The sequence below is a fragment of the Pelophylax lessonae genome, assembly GCF_965119305.1.
Source record: "Pelophylax lessonae genome assembly, chromosome: 7".
Classification (NCBI taxonomy): Eukaryota; Metazoa; Chordata; class Amphibia; order Anura; family Ranidae; genus Pelophylax; species Pelophylax lessonae.
In genome coordinates this window covers 275,440,913-275,464,215 of record NC_138774.1, presented here as the reverse complement: position 1 = coordinate 275,464,215, position 23,303 = coordinate 275,440,913, and the positions used below count along the sequence as shown (strand labels likewise).

The 23,303-nt window shown below is 44.9% G+C and overlaps 1 protein-coding gene across 1 annotated transcript in view; it reads right to left on the bottom strand.

Moving 5' to 3' along the window:
• PRRX2 (paired related homeobox 2) overlaps positions 1-1,825 on the bottom strand; it is a 141,797-nt gene extending 139,972 nt beyond the window's left edge. Inside the window, exon 1 of the mRNA XM_082263796.1 lies at positions 1,224-1,825. Within this exon, the coding sequence (XP_082119922.1) occupies positions 1,224-1,458 (235 nt within the window). The 5' untranslated portion in view covers positions 1,459-1,825. The remainder of the gene's footprint in view (positions 1-1,223) is intronic.
• Between the last annotated feature and the right edge of the window lie 21,478 nt (positions 1,826-23,303).

Below are 23,303 nucleotides of genomic sequence, written 5' to 3'. Positions count from 1 at the left end.
CCCTAAAATGTTTAATATATCAGAGATAAGGGTGTTTTCATACCATTACCTGATTGGGTAGTGTATCTGTATTGGTAAATGCAGACATTGTCCAGTATGCTGGGCATTTTGTATAAACCACAAATTTAATATAGTCAAAAAACCGCATTCGTTATAAATCAGAATGGAGATAGAAATGCTTAGCTAGGTAATCGTTTGGAGAACAAGCATCTATTGGATCTATTGTCATTCCAGCTATGCCAATGCCAGCTATGCCCAATCTCTGCCCCCTAATGAACAGCCTTCAGTTATCTACTGTCAATGTCGAAGCACCCCAGTTTGTGCCTCCTAGTGAACAGCGCTCCCTTGGTTTCTGCCAATGATGAAGCACCCCAATTTGTGCCCCTAATGAAAAGCATTTGGTTAGTTTCTGTCAATAATGAAGCACCCCAATTTCTGCCCCCTAATGAACAACGTCCAATGACGAAGCACCCCAATTTGTGTTACTTAATTATCGGCGTTTGGTTGGTTTCTGTCAATGATGGAGCACCCAAAATTTCTGCACCCTAATGAACAACGTTCAATGATGAAGCACCCCAATTTGTGCCCCCTAATGAACAGCGTTCGGTTGGTTTCCGTCAATGACGAAGCACCCCAATTTCTGCCCCCTAATGAACAGCGTTCGGTTGGTTTCCGTCAATGACGAAGCACCCCAATTTCTGCCCCCTAATGAACAGCGTTCCGTTGGTTTCTATCAATGATGAAGCACCCCAATTTCTGCCCCTAATGAACAGCGTTCGTTTGGTTTTGGTCAATGACAAAGCACCCCAATTTCTGCCCCCTAATGAATGGTATTCGGTTGGTTTCGGTCAATGATGAAGCACCCCAATTTCTGCCACTAATAAACAGCGTTCGGTTGGTTTCTGCACCCAACCTTTACTAAACACATGTGGTTGCTAGTTTAGGCATTGTGCAATGTGAAAAGCTCGCAATCATATTGTCTACGCTACGGCATGCAAGTGAACCGTTCTTCGGTCTACATCAGCTTCTGGAGCCTTGCCAAGTTTACTTATCTCTACTGCGATGAGACAGAAAATATTTCTTAATTTGAACAATTATCCGGACATCAGACTCACACACCCCCTTACCAGAACTGACCCCTCCCCATCTCTGAGAAGCATCTCTTGGGTGCAGCCCAGATGGTCCCAAAAAGCCGGTTACAGTATGGAGGGGGGGGTACCTACCTTCCTGCACCGTCACTTCGCTGTCACTGCTTCCCCCTGTCATCGGGTCCTTGTCCTCTTCCTCGTTCGGTGGCCGCATATCTCGAGAGCCCTGCATCCCTGCGGCCGCTGCTTCCTCCAGGTCCAGGAGGTGGCTGACACTGAAGTTCTTCCTGCTGTGGGGAAGTTCTGGGGTTTCCAAAATCCGCATCGTGTTAGGGGGTCCTGACTTGTCCAGGCCAAGATCCCTATCCATACCCCTTTGCCCTGGTCACTTTGCTTCTTCTTTCTCCCCCTCCCCCCCCACCCTCCCTTTCCTCAGATCAGACTTTTAGAAAACTTTACTTCCCTTGTTCTGCAAACTTCCGAAAAAAACTTCTTTGAACTTTTCCGGTAACTTTTTTCCCTGCTGCTTCTTCTTCTGCTTCTCTCTCCAACTGTTTTTAATCTGTTCTCTCCCTCAACTGACTTGACTTCCCCCCTAGGTCTGCTTTTCTTTTAGTGTGTGCTATCTGCTTTTCTCCTCTTCCTCTTCTCCCCTTCACTCTCCCTGTCTTCTCTCCCCCTCTAGGGTAGGACCCAACTCTCACTCACATGCACTTCCAGCCAAGTGACCAAAAAACGCCTTTTCTGACGTCTAGAAGAAAACACAACCTTTTTTTTTTCTTCTCCCTCTCTCTCTTCCCTTTTTCTTTTCTCTCTGGTTCTTGGATAAATCTTTCCACACGCCCCCTCCTTCTCTCAACGGTGACCCTTGACCCCCTCCTTTCCTTTTTTTTTTTTCTCCCTACTAGAGAAAGGAAAGGAAAATGAGATGGTCAGAGTGTTTTTCTTTCAGCTCTTCAAGATGTGTCCTAGTGGTTCAAAACGTGAGGTTAAGTGCTTCTATCAACAAGTGTCCCTAGGAAGCGGGGGCTTTCCCAGCTCTAAGGGGGTTACTTTGGGGAACCTGGGGTGGATCTGATAAATTCCTGGGCTCCGATGGATGACCCTTTAATAAGATCACAACACCCAAAGGACTTTTCAAAACAAGGGTTAAATACATATTATATATATTATGTGCACTCGCGGGGCATCAATATTTGGCGTGTTCCAATTCAAAGGGCGCTTTTTTTTTTTTTTTAATCGGATTATCGAATATTTTTTTTAAATGTCGTGTGGAAATGTCAAACCCTTTCTAACGCTGTGCAGTGCATGTCAATGATAGTTTCTGGACAATTAGAAGTATGGGGTTTTAGGTGGTATCGAAAATGTAGTTGTGTGGTGACAGTCAAAGTATACTGCATGGCATAAAAGACAGTTGTAACATTTTTTATTCTTTTTTTTTAATGATGGTTAACCATATATAACATTTTAATATTATATTATAATAATATTATATAATATTTTATATATATATATATATATATATATATATATATATATATATATATATATATATTATTGTATATATAGATATTATTATATTATTATATATTATATACACACACACACATATACATACACATATATATATATATATACACATACACACACACACACACACACACATACATAGATAGAGATATATATATATATATATATATATATATATATATATATATATATATATATATATATCTATCTATCTATATCTATATATATATAATTATTATATATATATATATATATATATATATATATATATATATATATATATATATATATATATATATATATATATAAAATATATCCTACCCACACCTAACAACTATACTTCCATTTTCTCCATCCGCTCATCCCCCACAGTTATTGCATTTTGTTTCACTTGACCCTCCCTTTTAGATTGTAAGCTCTAACGAGCAGGGCCCTCTAATTCCTCCTGTATTGACCTGTATTGTAACTGTATTGTCTTCCGTCACATTGTAAAGCACTGCGCAAACTGTTGGCACTATATAAATCCTGTATAATAATAAATTAATAATAATAATAGTGTCTCTGGCATCTAATGCCTCGTTTCCACTGAGTGCTACGGTACGGTTCGGAACGGTACACCTTGCGTTTCCACTGCCAATAGTACCCTTTCATGATAGGCGTGGTGTAGCAGGAAAGCTGTGATAGACGATTCTCTGTCAACCAAAGTTCTGCAGAGTGTAGCTCCACCCTGTTGGTATGGTACTAATGTGCTTGGTACCCCAACAAAAGGGTCCCAAAAAAGTGGTACGGTACGGTTCGGAATTAGGGTAACATTCACAATGGAAACAGCAAAAATAGCGTACCGTACCGCTCAGTAAAAACGAGGCATATAGATAAACTGATTTCTCATGCACATTTGTGCTCAAAAACGCCTATTTTTTTAGGTGGTTATTTTTTGTTCTGCGTCTTATGTATGGGAGAAATTTACTACAACGAAGTCGCCAAAAGTAGTGCAGGAACTACTTTTGGAAATCAGTGCGGCGTCGCACTGATTAGGACTCTCCCATTGCCAGCAATAGCCTGTGATTTTGAGCTGTCAAATTGCACCAATGTGAACAGGGGCTGTGTTAGCCTATGGGGGAGATTTCCTACCCCAAAGTCGCAAAAAGTAATGCAGGAACTACTTTTGGAAATCGGTGCGGCGTCGCACCGATTAGGACTCTCCCATTGCTGGCAATAGGCTGTGATTTGACCTGTCAAATCGCGCCAATGAGAACGGGGGCTGTGTTAGCCTATGGGGGAGATTTATGAAGACAAAATTAGATGCAGCTGTGCACCAATCAGCTTCTAACCTCAGCTTATTTAATTAAGCTTTGACACTAAGCCCCCCTTCACATCGGAAATCGTGAAATCGAGAGAGTTTAGGTGAAGTCGCACAATTTTAAAGCTGTGTTCAGTGTGAATGAGGGCTAAGGATACGTTCACACTGAACGCGGGTTCGAAATTAGGAGTCAGCGTCACACTGATTAGGACTCTCCCATTCTCGGCAATAGGCTGTGATTTGACCTGTCAAATTGTGGCAATGTGAATGGGGGCTAATTAATTAAGCTTTGACACTAAGCCCCCCTTCACATCGGCAATCGTGAAATTGTGAGAGTTCAGATGAAGTCGCACAATTTCAAAGCTGCATTCAGTGTGAACGAGGGCTAAGGGTACGTTCACACTGAACGCAGCTTTGAAATTAGAAGTCAGCCGCAAAGTCAGTTTCGCACTGATTGGGAATCTCCCATTGGCGGCAATAGGCTGTTATTTGACATGTCAAAATTGCGCCAATGTGAACAGGGGTTATGTTAGCCTATGGGGGAGATTTACTAAAATAAAATTTGGTGCAGCCGTGCACCAATCAGCTTCTAACTTCAGCTTGTTTAATTAAGCTTTGACACTGAGCCCCCCTTCACATCGGAAATTGTGCGAGTCCAGGTGAAGTCGTACAATTTCAAAGTCGCGTTCAGTGTGAACGAGGGCTAAGACTGGCCATAAACCATACAATTTTCTTATTCAATTTCCTTTAGATTTACCTTCAACTATGTAGTGCAAGGGCCTGCCTGATTGCATACAAATTGAAAGTGTTCAGGTTTGAACTTATATTATATGGTTTTGGTAAATCTAAAGGAAAGTTGAACAAGAAAATTGTATAGTGTATGGCCAGCCTAAGGGTACGTTCACATTGAACACGGGTTTGAAAACAGAAGTCAGCCGCAAAGTCAGTTATTTTGCAGACTGTTGACAGGTACTGTTAAACGGGAACTGTTGGCGGGTACTGCTGGCGGGTACTTCTGGCGGGTACCACTGGTGGGTACTGCTGGCGGGTACTACTAGTGAGTACTGATGGCAGGTACTGCTGGTGGGAACTGCTGGCTGGTAATGCTGGTGGGTAATGCTGGCTGGTACTGCAGGTGCGTAATGCTGGTGGGTACTTCTGGTCGGCACTGCTGGTGGATTATGCCGGTGGCCACTGCTGGTGGCTAATGCCGGTGGCTACTGCTGGCAGCTAATGCCGGTGGGTACTACTGGCAGCTATGGTGCTGGAGGAAGCATACGGCTGCAGTAGAGAGCAGAGCCGATGCCTCTTGTATCCCTCCTTTCACAGGCGGAGTGCCTGGAACACACCAGACAGGTCAGGGATAAAAGTTGTGGAGAAGTTTAAAGCAGGGTTAGGTTATAAAAAAAATATCCCAAGCTTTGAACATCTCACAGAGCGCTGTTAAATCCATCATCCGAAAATGGAAAGAGTATGGCACAACTGCAAACCTACCAAGACATGGCCGTCCACCTAAACTGACCGGCCGGGCAAGGAGACCATTCATCAGAGAAGCAGCCAAGAGGCCCATGGTAACTCTGGAGGAGCTGCAGAGATCCACAGCTCAGGTGGGAGAATCTGTCCACAGGACAACGATTAGTCATGCACTTCACAAAATCTGCCCTTTATGGAAGAGTGGCAAGAAGAAAGCCATTGTTGAAAGAAAGCCATAAGAAGTACTGTTTGCAGTTTGCATGAAGCCATGTAAGGGACACAGCAAACATGTGGAAGAAGGTGCTCTGGTCAGATGAGACCAAAATTGAACTTTTTGGTCTAAAAACAAAACGCTGTGTGTGGCGGAAAAACTAACACTGCACATCAATCACCCTGAACACACCATCCACACCGTGAAACACGGTGGTGGCAGCATTGTGTTGTGGGGATGCTTTTCTTCAGCAGGGACAGGGAAGCTGGTCAGAGTTGATGGGAAGATGGATGGAGCCAAATACAGGGCAATCTTAGAAGAAAATCTGGTAGAGTCTGCAAAAGACTTGAGACTGGGGCGGAGGTTCACCTTCCAGCAGGACGAGGACTCTAAACATACAGCCAGAGCTACGATGGAATGGTTTACATCAAAGCATACTCATGTATTAGAATAGCCCAGTCACAGTCCAGATTGAGAATCTGTGGCAAGACTTGAAAATTGTTGTTCACAGACGCTCTCCATCCCATCTGACAGAGCTTGAACGATTTTGCAAAGAAGAATGGGCAAAAATGTCCCTCTCTAGATGTGCAAAGCTGTTAGAGACATCCCCAAAAAGACTTGCAGCTGTAATTGCAGTGAAAGGCGGTTCTACAAAGTATTGACTCAGGGGGGTGAATACAAATGCACGCCACACTTTTCACATATTTGTGAAAAATTTTGAAAACCATTTATCATTTTCCACAATTATGTGCCACTTTGTTTGGTCTCCTCACTTTGGAGAGATTTTCTCTCACTTCCTAATTTTGCTATGGGACAGAAAGTGAAGGGAGATCTCCTCAATGGGACACAGATGGGACAGAAAGCAAAGGGAGATCTCCCCAATGGGACAGAAAGTGAAGGGAGATCTCCTCAATGGGACACAGGTGGGACAGAAAGCAAAGGGAGATCTCCCCAATGGGACAGAAAGTGAAGGGAGATCTACCCAATGGGACAGAAAGTGAAGGGAGATCTCCCCAATGGGACAGAAAGTGAAGGGAGATCTCCCCAATGGGACACAGAAGGGGCAGAAAGTGAAGGGAGATTTCCCCAATGGAACACAGATGGGACAGAAAGTGAAGGGAGATTTCCCCAATGGAACACAGAAGGGACAGAAAGTGAAGGGAGATCTCCCCAATGGAACACAGAAGGGACAGAAAGTGAAGGGAGATCTCCCCAATGGGACACAGACGGGGCAGACAGTGAATGGAGATTTCCCCAATGGGACACGGAAGGGGCAGAAAGTGAAGGGAGATCTCCCCAATGGAACACAGATGGGACAGAAAGTGAAGGGAGATCTCCCCAATGGAACACAGGTGGGACAGAAAGCAAAGGGAGATCTCCCCAATGGGACAGAAAGTGAAGGGAGATCTCCCCAATGGGACACAGAAGGGGCAGAAAGTGAAGGGAGATTTCCCCAATGGAACACAGATGGGACAGAAAGTGAAGGGAGATTTCCCCAATGGAACACAGAAGGGACAGAAAGTGAAGGGAGATCTCCCCAATGGGACAGAAAGTGAAGGGAGATCTCCCCAATGGGACAGAAAGTGAAGGGAGATCTCCCCAATGGAACACAGAAGGGGCAGAAAGTGAAGGGAAATCTCCCCAATGGGACACAGACGGGGCAGACAGTGAATGGAGATTTCCCCAATGGGACACGGAAGGGGCAGAAAGTGAAGGGAGATCTCCCCAATGGAACACAGATGGGACAGAAAGTGAAGGGAGATTTCCCCAATGGAACACAGATGGGACAGAAAGTGAAGGGAGATTTCCCCAATGGAACACAGAAGGGACAGAAAGTGAAGGGAGATCTCCCCAATGGGACACAGAAGGGGCAGACAGTGAAGGGAGATCTCCCCAATGGGACACAGACGGGGCAGACAGTGAATGGAGATTTCCCCAATGGGACACCGAAGGGGCAGAAAGTGAAGGGAGATCTCCCCAATGGGACACAGACGGGGCAGACAGTGAATGGAGATTTCCCCAATGGGACATGGAAGGGGCAGAAAGTGAAAGGAGATCTCCCCAATGGAACACAGAAGGGGCAGAAAGTGAAGGGAGATCTCCCCAATGGGACACAGAAGGGGCAGACAGTGAAGGGAGATCTCCCCAATGGGACACAGACGGGGCAGACAGTGAATGGAGATTTCCCCAATGGGACACGGAAGGGGCAGAAAGTGAAGGGAGATCTCCCCAATGGAACACAGAAGGGGCAGAAAGTGAAGGGAGATCTCCCCAATGGAACACAGATGGGGCAGAAAGTGAAGGGAGATCTCCCCAATGGAACACAGAAGGGGCAGAAAGTGAAGGGAGATCTCCCCAATGGAACACAGAAGGGGCAGAAAGTGAAGGGAGATCTCCCCAATGGAACACAGATGGCAAAAAAACTGACAGGGGTTACAGCTCTCCCTTACTCTATCCGAAGTTTTAAAAAATTGCCTTTATTTCTACTTTAATTGCCTTATCTTGCCCTCATCTCACATCCACACACAAATACACAGTGAGGTAGTTATCTGAAACAACTGGAATGTTTTTTGAACCTGAAAATTTGTTGTTGCTGGCCCACTGCCTAAGTCACCGATCTACGCTCTCTTGACCAGCTAAGCTTGCTATAGAATTTTCTGCTTCCAACACTTCTTGGTGTCAAATCTTACCAAATCTCACACTGAATCTCACATTGAGAAGAAAAATATCTTCTAACCATAAAAATATGTTCAACCATAAACTTTATATATATAGGTTAATTGCGTGTTTCAGATGCCTGGTTATGTTCCTTACACCAGCCCCATCTCATTTTTTTTTTTTTTATTCTCTATGTTCCATTGGGGATATTTCCCATCCCTTTCTGTCCCAAGAACACACCAAGTAGTATGAGGAGTTTTTTTCAAAGCAATTGAAAATTTCTCTGTAGTTGTCACCAAAACAGGTGTCTTCGTTGGAGCATGTACCCTTTACCAATTGTGTCACTATTACACACAAATACAGATAGCTATATGAAATGGCTGGAATGTTTTCTTGAACCTAAAAACCTGTTCTGGACGTTTTTATACTATACAGTATACTTAGACAATGCTGATGCAATTTTAACTACTTCCAAGCTAAATTCAGTTATACCCCCTATAAAGACGAGGCATAACTGCCAAATGTCCCTCATTTGGAGAGACGCAGAGAAGAACCTACCAAAAGACCAAAGAACCGGGAAAGGCATTACCTCCTAGCCTCCCAGCCAGGACAGCACCTAACTAACAATTTCAACCTGCCCACAGGTATATGTGAACAGTAACCAAGAAACTGGATTCTTCGCGCTGGAATCTGGTGTATGTGGGGAATCATCCATATGAAGGAAGCCTAAAAGAAGCACTTTAGGCACAGCTTTCCAATACAGGGTTTTTTAGACCAAATCCCTGTGTCCCTCGTGCAGCCTCAGTTGTACTTTTTTTTATCTGATGTATGTTGGGTATAGGGCTTTGTAGCTACAGACCAGTCAGGGTGACCATGCGGACCCGTGTCCACAGCCAAAAGCACCTACATTGGGCATGTGAGCATCAGAACTGGACCACAGAGTAAAAGGAAGAAGGTGGCCTGGTCAAATTATTCACGTTTTCTTTTATATCTTGTGGATAGCTGGGTGCGTGCACGTCACTTACCCGGTGAAGAGATGGCACCAGGATGTGGTATAAGAAGGCAAGTCGGCGGAGGATGCAGTAATGCTTTGGGCATAATTCTGCTGGGAAATCTTGGGTCCTATTCATGTGGTTGTTACTTTATCACAGACCATCTACCTAAACATTGTTGCTGACCAAGTACACCCCTTTATGTAAACGGTATTCCGTGATGGCAGTCGCCTCTTTTAGCAGGATTATTCCTTGATGGCAGTGGCCTCTTAGCAGGATAATGCACTCTGCCACACTGCAAAAATGGTTCAAGAATGGTTTAAGGAACACAAGAATAGCTTTGAGTTTACTTGGTCTTCAAATTCTCCAGATTTCAATCTAATCAAGTATATGTGGGATGTGCTGGACAGGCAATTCCAATCCATGAAGGCTCCACCTCACAACTTAGGCCCGTTTCACACAGGCGGACTGTGTTCTGATCAGCAGGAGATTCGTTTACAGATTCCCCGATAATCAGAGGAGAGCAGGCGAATGACAGGTCTGTGTCCGCTTAGTTTCCGCAGAGTAGACACGGACAGATCTACCTACTATAACTTTGGCGAAAACCAATCAAAATACACTTATTGCGATTTTTTTTCACCAAAAATATGTAGCAGAAAACAAATTGGCCTAAAATGTTAAAAAAAAAATTAGATTTTTACATTTTTTTGGGGGGGGGGGGGGGAATTTCATATAAAAAAAATGTGAAAAATATTATTTTTTCAAAAATGTTTCTCTTTTTTTGTTTATAGCGCAAAAAATAAAAATCGCACAGGTGATCAAATACCACCAAAAGAAAGCTCTGTTTGTGGGGAAAAAAAGACGTCAATTTTATTTGGGTACAGCGTCGCACAACCGCGCAATTGTCCGTTAGCAGTGCCGAATCGCAAAATAGGCCCTGGTCTTTGAGCAGCCAAATCCTCCGGGGCTTAAGTAGTAAAGGGCAAACAAGGACTTCTGTGGTTTAGCCAATAATTTTCTGTATATTGGATCTTTGTGGTCTGTGTAACCAGGGCCGTGACAGAGACGAGTCCTTTGCCTATATATTGTATGCTAAAAGATGTCCCTCTTTATCATTTCAGAAAGTTGGGAGGTGTGGATAGGTTAGCAGACCACAAATGATTTTAATTAGTTCACAATTTCAAGAGATAAAGTTAAGGGCTCTTTCATACGGGCGATCTGATCAGATTCGCCTGTCAGTTTTTTAGGCGGATCTGATCGGATCCTCCATGCAGCTCTATGGGGCAGCGGATGTCAGCGGAGACACCTCCGCTGACACCCGCTGCCATCCGCATCCGTTCCTGTCCGTGAAATCTGGACGGATGGAAACCATATTTTTCCATCCGTTCAGTAATCGGATCGGATCGGATGAGAGCGGACAGGCGGTCCGCTCCCATCCGATCCCCCATAGAGGGCAGCGAGGGCTGAGACACCTCCCTCTCCGCTCTGCAAGCGGAGACGGAGCTGTCATCCGCTGAGCAACACGGGATCGATCCTTCTGGGTAGGATTGCCCATATTTATTTATGCTTTATTTATGAGCAACACGGATCCGCCTACGGAGGCGGACCGTGTGAAAGAGGCCTTAAAGCAAAGAGAAAACAGGCGCCTCTGGGTAAGATTGTAAAAGTTTTAATATGACAAGATGCAATAAAAACTTATATTAGTAAGTGGATGCAGGTACATAAATAATCCGGTGTCCAAGGGCTGCTGGGGCCGTCTCTTGGGTCAATAAGGTGCCTCTCGTATCGTTGTCCTGTCTGGCTTGAAAAAAGGAGCCTGCACTGGCACTTCACCGCAGTGCGCATGCTCCGAAACGCGTCGCGATCATGCCAGTGATCCCCAGACGGCAGACGCTGTGGCTTACCTGCAGTCCAGCCCTCAGACTCAATCTTTCACATCTACACTACTTGCCAGACAGGACAACGAGTCGAGAGGCACCTCATTGACCCCAACAGCCCCTGGACACCGCATTATTTATGTACCTGTATCCACTTACTATAATGCAAGTTTTTATTGCATCTTGTCATATTAAAACTTTTACAATCTTACCCAGAGGCGCCTGTTTTCTCTCTGCTTTTCACATGTTTGGAGACCGTTTCCGCTCCCTTCTAGGTTGGCCCTGAGATCACAGATTGTACCCCATCTTCACATGGACAATAAGGATAGTCCGTAAGACTACCCTATGGACAATTATTAGCTTCCACATGCCCTCTGCTTGCCTCACTATGTATATATTTTTATTTAAGAGATAGAGTTGGTGGTAAGTTGCCTTTATCTGTTCAATCGTTTTTGTACATGAAAGCTGGATGAAAATGGTTGCAATGACTAAAGCATTGCCATGTGTATGATCCTCAGGAGAGGTCTGTACTGTTCAAAAGGGAATAAATATGGGCAATCCTACCCAGAAAAGTTCAATGTTTAAAGGGAACCTGTCATTATATAAAGACGGGAGCTGCAATTTCTGACTTGTTTTTGGTGTGGGGTAATCATTCTTATCCTTCATTTACTGCTTGGTGAGTCATTGACCCAAAACAAGCATGTGCACATCATGTGTTCCTTTGAACACATTTGGCGGTACACACATTTGGCCATATCTGTGCGATCTGAACAGTTGGCTCTTCCACTAAATATCCAGAACAAGCAGGAAACAGTCGCATGATGATAGCATGCACATGCAGACGCAGTCACTGTGCAACAAGGGGTTTTCATTCTGCATATTCCCTATCTGAGTGTTTACCGATGTAGTAAGACATCTGTACCCCATCTGTACCCCTGACACAGCCCAGTGATATGTGCCTCCCAACTGTCAAAGATGGGAAGGAAGAACCCTTTTAAGTGCAATATATTTAGGCAATGACACAGCTCAGCCATACTATGGACAATAAAGAATTTATCTATAATAAATGATCAGTTAAGCCCACTGGAGCTTTTTCCATCACCACTTTTCCAAAATCCTGTGATTTTAAAAGGCCAATGCAAAATGTGGAGGTTAGACAAAAAAAAAAAAAAATGGCTGCCAACGTGTGAGTGATGCATGGAACATCATACTTGCCCAATAGGGAGTTATGATAAAGCAACTTAGCAGTGACCATTCATTCAAGGGGTGTCTGGAGAACAGATCTGACTACTTTATTTTTGCTGTAAGGGCCAGTTCACACCACATGCAGTCCAGTGCGTGGTTTTCTACATCAAAAACGCATGGATAGTGGGTTGTATGGTTTTCAATGGCACAGTTCACACCAGTCCAGTAGTTCCAAGGGGTTTCAGTTCCAGAAAAAAGAAAAAAAAAAAAAAAAAGTAGAACATGCTGAATTTTTTTGCACTGAACTGTACTGGAACGCAGTAAAATGCATCAAAAACGCACCTAAACGCACTGGAACACACATGTTCTTTTTTAAGATTAAGAAAGAAAGAGGGGGGAAAAAATGCACTGGACCGCATTAAAAACGCACCCAAAACACATCAAAAACACACTAAAAATGCAAATGCAGAAAAGAATCCGGAACGCACCCGGACTGCATTTCTATGGTGTGAACTGGCCCTAAATGTTTTTGGCACATTTGGCTATATTCATTTTTACATCACATGCATGGAGCATTAGTTTTTTTAGGGGACTCTGGGGGAACGTGTATAGGCATATAGGCTGTATATGAAGTAATAGCAGTCGCCTGTATCTTGACCCAAGTCTGATTTTTGGATCAGAGCTCCAGTCACTGATCACTTCCAACCAATCCACAATCTCTCGCAAATCCCATGCAGCATATTCACAGTCTCTGAGTTTCTATAAGCACTTTCACAGTCTATAACAGTGGCAGACTTTTAAATACATTTCATAGAAAATGAGGACTGAATGAGTGCAGTTCTTTTTGGATGATAGGGGCTGTGGCCCACAGGCCAGGTGTAGCCTTATGCTTGTCTTTATCCGGTCTCTGGAGCATTATTTCCCCCACTGATATGAGACACTATTCCACCAACAATGGGACGCTCTTGCTACCACTGACACCCAGCGATGGGGCACTCTTGCTACCACTGACACCCAGCGATGGGGCACTCTTGCTACCACTGACACCCAACGATGGGGCACTCTTGCTACCACTGACACCCAACGATGGGGCACTCTTGCTACCACTGACACCTAGCGATGGGGCACTCTTGCTACCACTGACACCTAGCGATGGGGCACCCTTGCTACCACTGACACCTAGCGATGGGGCACTCTTGCTACCACGGACACCTAGCGATGGGGCACCCTTGCTACCACTGACACCTAGCGATGGGGCACCCTTCCTACCACTGACACCTAGCGATGTGGCACTCTTCCTACCACTGACACCTAGCGATGGGGCACTCTTGCTACCACTGACACCCAGCGATGGGGCACTCTTGCTACCACTGACACCCAACGATGGGGCACTCTTGCTACCACTGACACCCAACGATGGGGCACTCTTCCTACCACTGACACCTAGCGATGGGGCACGGTTTACGCAGACTGATGCCAGTTGCCAGGGCATTTTCTACTCCACCTGGCCACAGTTTGGCCCCCCTAAAGTCTGAAGGCCAGTAAAACGGTTCTTCATTTAGAAAGATTGGAGACCCCTGTGCTAATCAACTGGTTTCTGCACAAGCATGCACAGTAGGAAAGTCTGAATTCCTCATCTGTATACTTGTTCCAGGTTTGTGTAGTACCATGTAGTAGTAATGCAAGGCATAGTCAATAGACGGCTATCAGATCACGCGATCACTAATAGAGATTCTAGCAGGGTGGCTAATCTACTAAAAGAATAAATGTAACCTAAGCTTAACAAAGGAAGGCTGCACAGCATAGAATCATGAACTAAAGCCTCGTACACACGAGCCGAAATTCGGCAGGGAATTTTCGTCGGACGACCGATCTGCTGATTTTCGGCTTGTTAGTATGATGCTTCCAACAACCGACTCCGACTTTTCGGCCGAAAAAAATCCGGTGTGCAGGCTATAAAATTTTTGTCCGCCGTCAAAACACGGCCGATTTTCGTGCAGTCAGTACAGATTTCGACAGGGAAAAATCTTACGAGCAAGACTGGGCATGCTCAGAGAAGAAAGAACACAAAGAAAGCAAACCAACACATGACATCACTTCTGAAGTAGAATTTTGTCAGTCGACAAAAGTCCAGTGCAGTCTAGGCACATTCCAACCAACAAAACACCACTCTGGACAAAAGACGGACGATTGGTCGGCCGATAATCGTTGCGTGTGTACGGGGCTTAAAGCCCCGTACACACGTACCGATTGTTGGCCGTGAATTTTCGGCCGTCGCCCGATCGGCCGTTTTTCGGCTTGTTAGTATGATGATTCCGACAACCGACTGCGACTTTTCGGCCGAACAAAATCTGGTGTGCATGCTATAAAATTTTTGTTGGCCGTCACCAGAACGGCCGATTGTTCGTCAGTCAGTACAGATTTCAGCCGACAAAAGTCAGATGAGCAAGACTGGGCATGCTCAGAGAAGAAATAACACACGGAAAGTAAACCAGCACATGACATCACTTCTGCAGTTGGTTGTTGTTGGCCGACAAAATTCGTGGCAGGCTAGAGCACATTTCAACCAACACAACAACACTGGACAAAAGACGGCCGATCGGTCGGCCAACAATCGGTACGTGTCTACGGGGCTTTAGTCTACTCTCCTTTTCAAAAGTAAAAAGTAATGCCTGCTGAATCCAGAGGCCCCAGATTATATAAAACATAGATGACAATTCAATGCTTGACTTTACTTAAAAAATGCTCTTTAAGAAACTCGCCTCCATGGCACGCCAATGAACTTTTTTCTTTTATTTTTTGAAGAATAACGTCATGCAAAAATGCAATGGCACATCAAGTGAATGTAAATTGTAGACAGTTGAAAGGTTACTCAGAAAATTCCATCCCTGATTGCTGTAATATAGATCTTTAGGTATAGGTGCAGAGGATGCCAGAGATCAGACCGGGGAAAGGGGTCTGCAGTGTTTAAGGTTTGGTGCAAGGCTTGTGCAACAAGCACTGGGCTTCAGAGGCACAATCAGATCCTAGCCGCCTAAGTGACTCCTCCACTGAGCTCCAGGTCAGGACCCTTGGGAAAACAGATCTCCTCTTAATGAGGTAATTAGGCCCCTCTCTGCAGTTACAAACGCCACGGTATGCATCCAGTGTGGAGACTTCTTAATGAAAACCAGCCCTGCACAGGGGGGGAAAAAACAGGAGCCTTCAATCTTGTGTCAGACTGTGTAGGTGAAGGAATGGATGAGTTTGGCTTAGGGATCAGCTTGAATAAGTTAGATTATGATTCTTGTGATAGTCTAGCTGTGCAGGCAATTATGGCAGCGTTCTCTAATTTAATTTTTCCGCCAGTTAATTCTGCTGGACATGTAGCTTGAGCGGCATCTATACTTTGTCCAACCTTTGCTGTTTGTGAAGGTGTGCCTCAATCAAGAAAATAAACATAAGTAATATAAATGCCTTCAACCTATAAAAAAAAAAAAAAATTAGGGCTTTTTTTTCTCAGAGAATAGGTGCAGGAACTGCTCCCTTCTTAGTCACTTTGTATGTCTGCCCTCTACCCAGCTCCAAGCACTGACCCTTGGATGCGCCCTTACCCATCTCCGAGCACCAACCCTTGGATCCGCCCCTACCCACCTCCGAACACCAACCCTTGGATGCGCCCCTACCCACCTCTGAGCAATGACCCTTGGATCCGGTCCCTACCCACCTCCGAACACCAACCCTTGGATGCGCCCCTACCCACCTATGAGCAATGACCCTTGGATCCGGTCCCTACCCACCTCCGAGCACCAACCCTTGGATCCGCCCCTACCCACCTCCGAACACCAACCCTTGGATCTGCCCCTACCAACCTCCGAACACCAACCCATGGATCCGCCCCTACCCACCTCCGAACACCAACCCTTGGATCTGCCCCTACCAACCTCCGAACACCAACCCATGGATCTGCCCCTACCAACCTCCCAACACCAACCCTTGGATCCGCCCCTACCCACCTCCCAACACCAACCCTTGAATGCGCCCCTACCCACCTCCCAACACCAACCCTTGGATCTGCTCCTACCCACCTCCGAACACCAACCCTTGGATGCGCCCCTACCCACCTCCGAACACCAACCCTTGGATGCGCCCCTACCCACCTCCGAACACCAACCCTTGGATCCGCCCCTACCCACCTCCGAGCACCAACCCTTGGATCCGCCCCTACCCACCTCCGAGCACCAACCCTTGGATCCGCCCCTACCCACCTCCGAGCACCAACCCTTGGATCTGCCCCTACTCACCTCCAAGCAGCAATCCTTGGATGCACCCCTACCCACCTCTGAGCAATGACCCTCTGATCCGGCCCTACCCACCTCTGAGCACCAACCCTTGGATCCACCCCTACCCACCTCTGAGCACCGACCCTAATGCCTCATACACACGCAACGATTATCGGCCGACTTTTGTCCAGAGTGGTGTTTTGTTGGTTGGAATGTGCCTAGACTGCACACAAATTTTCTCGGCCAACAAAAATCTACTTCAGAAGTGATGTCATGTGCTGGTTTACTTTCCGTGTGTTTTTTCTTCTCTGAGCATGCCCAGTCTTGCTCATCAGATTTTTGTCTGCCGAAATCTGTACTGACTGACGGAAAATCGGCCGTTGTGTTGACAGCCGCAAAAATTTTATAGCCTGCACACCAGATTTTTTTCGGCCGAAAAGTCGGAGTCAGTTATCGGAAGCATCATACTAACAAAACGAAAAATCGGCTGATCGGACGTTGGCCGAAAATTCACGGCCAATTATCGACGCGTGTGTACGGGGCTTTAGTTCCACCCCTACCCGGTACGGCCCCCTTTATAGAATTTAGAGTCAAGTATAATTTTGTAGTGCTAAGTAATTTGTATGGATTTTAGTATTAATGGCAAGAAAAGCAATAAAATAGATCCCTCGCGGCCAGCAGCAATAGCCCCCCACCTCCAGCAACAACACATCTCCCAGCAGCCAACATCAACAGACTCTCCAGCAGCCAGCAACAGTAGATCACTCCCTGAACAGTAGATTCCTTCCAGCAACAATTGAACCTCCAGTAACAAAACATCAACCACCAGCAACAATAGATTGCCATGCAAAAATAGATCCCCTCCAGCAACAATAGATCCCCCAGCAGCCAGCATCATTAGACCCTCCATCACGTCCCAGCACCCCTTGCCATGGCAAACATTCAGTGCTGGAGGTGCCGGAAATGCGTTCCACCGCGTTCCCGCTGAAAAAAAGCCCTGAAAAAAAACGTAAACTTAAAAAGGTATATCATACTTCCAAACCTACCCTCATTTGGATGGACTCTCTCGCTTTTGGATCGAAATCCAAATCCCTATCAGTTGTCCCTCTTTTGTTCTACTGTATATTCCTGTATATTAAAACAATGTACTATATATCAAAAGTATTACACCATACTAGACCTTTCTCTCAACCCCTAAATAGTTATCATTGTTGTTTTGAGTTGGTATAAAGGAAAAAATAATGGTGAAAAAGGGTACTTGTGGAGTTTTTTTACTGTAATAATTCTTCATGATCCAGATTATTTGGGTATGGTAGAGTTTAGTCCTTTATCCACATACTTTGCGATAAAAGACATCCCTCTTTCTCATCTCAGATAGTTGGTAGCTATACCACATTAGGGTCTACTCACACTGGTAGTTTTAACCACTTGCCGACCGCCGTGAGTACATTTACTGCGGCGGTCAGCCCCTCCTGGGCAAAGTGACGTATATATACACGTCACTCGCCCGCGAGCCAATAGCGGACGAGCACGCGCCGCCGGAGGCGCGCTCCCGCCCCCGCTCGTTCCTGCACATTCCCGCGCGTGTGACTGGCGGACCCAATGTCCGCCGGTCACTCGCGATCGTCCGCTGCAGAGGGAGAAAGACAGGCGGCTAATGTAAACAAAGCCGCCTGTCATTCTCCCTGATGTAACTGCAGAGACTATACGATCCTGCTATGTAGGATCGTATGTCTCTGTGGTTACATGAAAAGCCACACCCCTTTACAGTTAGAAGCACGCCCCCAGGGACACATTTAACCCCTGCATCGCCAATACAGTTAACCCCTTCCCTGCCAGTGTCATTTTTACAGTAACAGTACATATGTATAGCACTGATTACTGTAGTAATGTCACTGGTACCCCCAAAAGTGTCAAAAATGTCAGTCAGGGGTCCGATCTGTCCGCCGCAATGTCGCAGTCCCGCAAAAAAAAGAAAATCCCAGATCGCCGCCAAAAACAATAAAAATGACAAAAATCTTTCCCTTAGTTAGTAAACGCAATAACTTTTGCGCAAACCAATCAAAATACGCTTATTGCAATTTTTTTTTACCAAACATATGTAACAAAAAAAAATTGGCCTAAAATGTTAAAAAATTTAGATTTTTACATTTTTTTTGTTGGGAATTTCATATAAAAAAAATGTGAAAAATATTTTTTCAAAATTGTCGCTCTTTTTTTGTTTATAGTGCAAAAAGTAAAAAATCGCACAGGTGATCAAATACCACCAAAAGAAAGCTCTGTTTGTGGGGGAAAAAAGGACGTCAATTTCATTTGGGTACAGTGTCGCACGACCGCGCAATTGTCCGTTAAATTCACGCAGTGCCGAATCGCAAAATATCCCCTGGTCTTTGAGCAGCCAAATCCTCCGGGGCTTAAAGGGCCATACACACCATAAGTTTTTCTGAAGACTTTTTACTTCAGATTTACCTTTTCTATGTAGTGCAAGGGCCTGCCAGATTGCATACTAATTGAAAGTGTTTAGATTTGACCTCAGATTATATGGTTTTGGTAAGTCTGAAGGAAAACGTCTTCAGAAAATCTTATAGTGTGTATGGCCCTTTAGTGGTTAACTATACCGGGGCATGGTTCACTCCCTTGGTAAGGGGTCTTTTTGTGTAGTATGAGTTATGCAAACTGTGCCCAGGTGTGGTTACATGTGCCATACCAGGGACCACTTGGAAGTGATGGTCTGGGGAACGGTTCACTAGGAATTTGATACGGTTCATTTCAGCAGGAGCACAAACTGTGCCTAAGCACAGAACTCTCTATAGATCACAGAAGCAGGGATCCCTGTGGACTGGCTGATAGAAGTGATGGCATAGGCAAACCCAGTAAAGGCCCATACACACAATCAGAAAAATACTGCTTTCGAATCGATCGTACAATAATCTGATCATTAGTACACAGCTTTCAAGAGCCGATCACAACATTTCATGCGAAACTATCCAAATGGACAAACATGTACATTTTTCTCGTAAAATACCAGGATTATACTATTTTCATATAATCTAAACAGTTGTCGTTCGAAAATACGATACAAATACACTACAACACATTGCATCACTCCTGAATTTAAATTATGTCGTACTTAAGTTTTCGTACATTTACAGCCCATTCAGACTGGCGCGACAGGATTTTGTGGGGCGACCTGTGTGCACCGCGACCTCGGCGCGACCTGCACGGACTTCATATAATTGAAGTCAATGCATGTCTCCAGGTCGCCCCAAAGTAGTACAGGACCCTTTTTCTAAGTCGGAGCGACTTGTGTCGCTCCTATTAGAACGGCTCCTGTACTATTCAAAGGCGAGCGACCGACCGCGACTTGTCAGGCGACTTGGTCGCGCTAGTGTGAATGGACCCTTAGTAAACTCTTAATTTTCGATATGAGACTAGCATGAAAAAACAAAACGAATGATCATTCGCCTGATAATCTCATTGTGTGTACTAGGCATATGGCCCCTTTCACACAGGCGGACCGTTCAGATCCACCTGTCCGTTTTTTTGGCGGATCTGAACGGTCCCCCCATACAACCCCATGGGTCATCGGATGTCAGCAGAGACATGTCCGCTGACATCCGATCCGTCAAATCTGGACGGGTGGAAACCCTATTTTCCATCCGTCCAGCGATCGAATTGGGATCGGACAAGAACGTACTGACAGTTCGTTCCCATCCAATTCCCCCATAGAGATGTATGGGGAACTGACAGCTGTGTCTCCGCACACAGCACGGAGAACAGCTGTCATCCTCCTGCTCAGCGGTGGATTGGCGGATCGATCCCCCGCTGAGATAAACGGAGTCCGTCCGACAGACGGACAGTGTGAAAGGGGCCTTATGCTGCTTTTCAAGCACAGTGTGAGAAAAGGCCAGCTGGGGAGTGGGGAGCGGGGGACAACTGAATTTAGGTATTGTTTGGTTCAACCATGCCTAGTATGAGAATGAAATGGACCCTTAGAGTCGGTTCACACTAAGGTGACATGACTCCTTACTACTTCGGGGGCGACTTTGGAGCAACTTGCAGGGACTTCACATAATGGAAGTCTATGCAAGTCGCTCCGAGATCGCCCCAAAGTAGTACAGGACCCTTTTTCTAAGTCGGAGCGACTTGTGTCACTCCTAATAGAACCGGTTTTGTAGCGGTCAATTGACCAAGAGGGAGCGCGACTTGTCAGGCTGACAAGTCGCCTGACAAGTCGCACTAGTGTGGACCGGCTCTAAAAATGCATACAATGAACAAAGACCATATTTTCAGTTTGTTAAGTTTTTCATTCAAGGCATTGCTAAAACAAAGGTCAGTGTCAATCACTTTTGTTTTAACCACTTGCCGTCTGCTCACTCGAGCACTACTGCGGCAAAGCGGTTCGTTATCGTCTGGCGACGTAGACCTACGTCGCCAGACACTCCCCTTTCTCGGCGGCGCGCTCCCGCTGTATTCAGTCACAGCGGGAGTCGGGCCAGGGGAGGAGCAGCGGTGGTCGCCGCCGCTCTTCCCCGATCGTCGGGGAATCGAGTTTGGAGATCCGCCCGCTTGTGTAAACATAGCATAGCTGAACCAGCAATCTGTCCTTGTGTCACTCAGTCACCTCCCCCCACACGTCAGTAAGCACCAGGCATACATTAACCCCTCCCTCTCCAATAAAAATTAACCCCTTGCCTGCCAGTGTCATTTTGACAGTAACAGTGCATATATATAGCACTGATTACTGCAGTAATGTCACTGGTAACCCCAAAAGTGTCAAAAATGTCAGTCAAGGGTCCGATCTGTCCGTCACAATGTCGCAGTCCCGCAAAAAAAAAAAAAAAAAAAAAAAATCTCAGATCGCCGCCATTACTCGTTAAAAAAAAAAAAACACCAAAAATTACAAAAATCTTTCCCTTAGTTAGTAAACGCAATAACTTTTGCGCAAACCAATCAAAATACGCGTATTGTGATTTTTTTTTACCAAACATAGGTAGCACAAAACAAATTGGCCAAAAATTTAAAAAAATTTTGATTTTTAAATTTTTTTGGGGGGGAATTTCATATAAAAAAATGTGAAAAATATTGTTATTCTTTCAAAATTTATGCTCTTTTTTTTGTTTATATCGCAAAAAGTAAAAATCCCACAGGTGATCAAATACCACCAAAAGAAAGCTCTGTTTGTGGGAAAAAAAAGGACGTAAATTTCGTTTGGCGTCGCACGACCGCGCAATTGTCAGTTAAAGTCGCACAGCGCCGGATCGCAAAAAGTGGCCCAGACGTAAGACAGCAAAATCCTCTAGTGGTAAAGTGGTTAATCTGGTCATCCATTAACCTCTTTTGATTGCATGTGTGTAATGCAGGAGAGGTATACTTAACATACCCATTGATTCAAGGCATTGTTTACCTACAGAATGCCTAATATCGGAAAGTATAGGTGGAAAACCCCTTTGGCGATATTAGATATTGAATGCACATGCTCAATCCAACCAAAGAATGAAAGCAGGACCATGCACATAACTTACCTTTATAATTGTTCGTGTGAATGCAGAAAGGCAGGAGCTCCCTGGTTGGATGTAAACGACCTTCTCAGTTGTTTATAATATTGCAGAGAAAAAGGAGATGACTGGTTGGACTTGAATGATCTTCTTAATCGTTCATGTAATTGCAGTAAGAGAGAGATGGTGACCAGTTGGACATGAATGATCTTCATTGAAACTCTCAGCCACCAAGTGACGTAATACATGGCCACATGTTCTTTTAAAGTGTTGTCTGTATTTCTTTTGATTGGATTTTCACATACTTTTTTGTACAAGAGTAATAAATCTATTAAAATATATTTACTACTCAAGGTTCGGTTATTGCCCATAAAGTCCCATACCCTAGGGGAATTTCCTTTTTAGTTTCATATCCCAGGGATGTTGGCAATACCAATTCGAACCACTGGATCCAAATGCATACTGTCCTGGTTGGATGTGAACGATCTTCTCAGTTGTTTATAATATTGCAGAGAAAAAGGAGATGACTGGTTGGACTTGAATGATCTTCTTAATCGTTCATGTAATTGCAGTGAGAGAGAGAGATATGGTGACCAGTTGGACATGAGAGATGGTGACCAGTTGGACATGCGAGATGGTGACCAGTTGGACATGGGAGATGGTGACCAGTTGGACATGAATGATCTTCTCAATCATTTACGTGAATGCGAAGAGACGACCAGTTGGGCACGAATGATCTTCTCAATTATTGATGTGAGTGCAGAGAGAGGTGATGACCAGTTGGGAATGAATGATCTTCTCAATCACTCATGTGACTGCAGGGAGGGAGGAGATCACCTGTGCTGGCAGATGCAGCTGAATAATTAGAGCTAAGCTACAAGAACAATTTTAAAATGACCCCTTCACAAGTTCCAATAAAAGTAGCCTGTCAAAGAATATTATTAATTACGGTTTATTTACCTGACTTTAACCACTTAAGCCCCGGAAGATTTTACCCCCTTCCTGACCAGGGCCTATTTTGCGATTCGGCACTGCGTGATTTTAACGGACAATTGCGCAATCGTGCGACGCTGTACCCAAACGAAATTGACGTCCTTTTTTTCCCACAAACAGAGCTTTCTTTTGGTGGTATTTGATCACCTGTGCGATTTTTTGATCATGCGCTATAAACAAAAAAAGAGCGTCAATTTTGCAAAAATAACAATATTTTTCACATTTTTTTTATATGA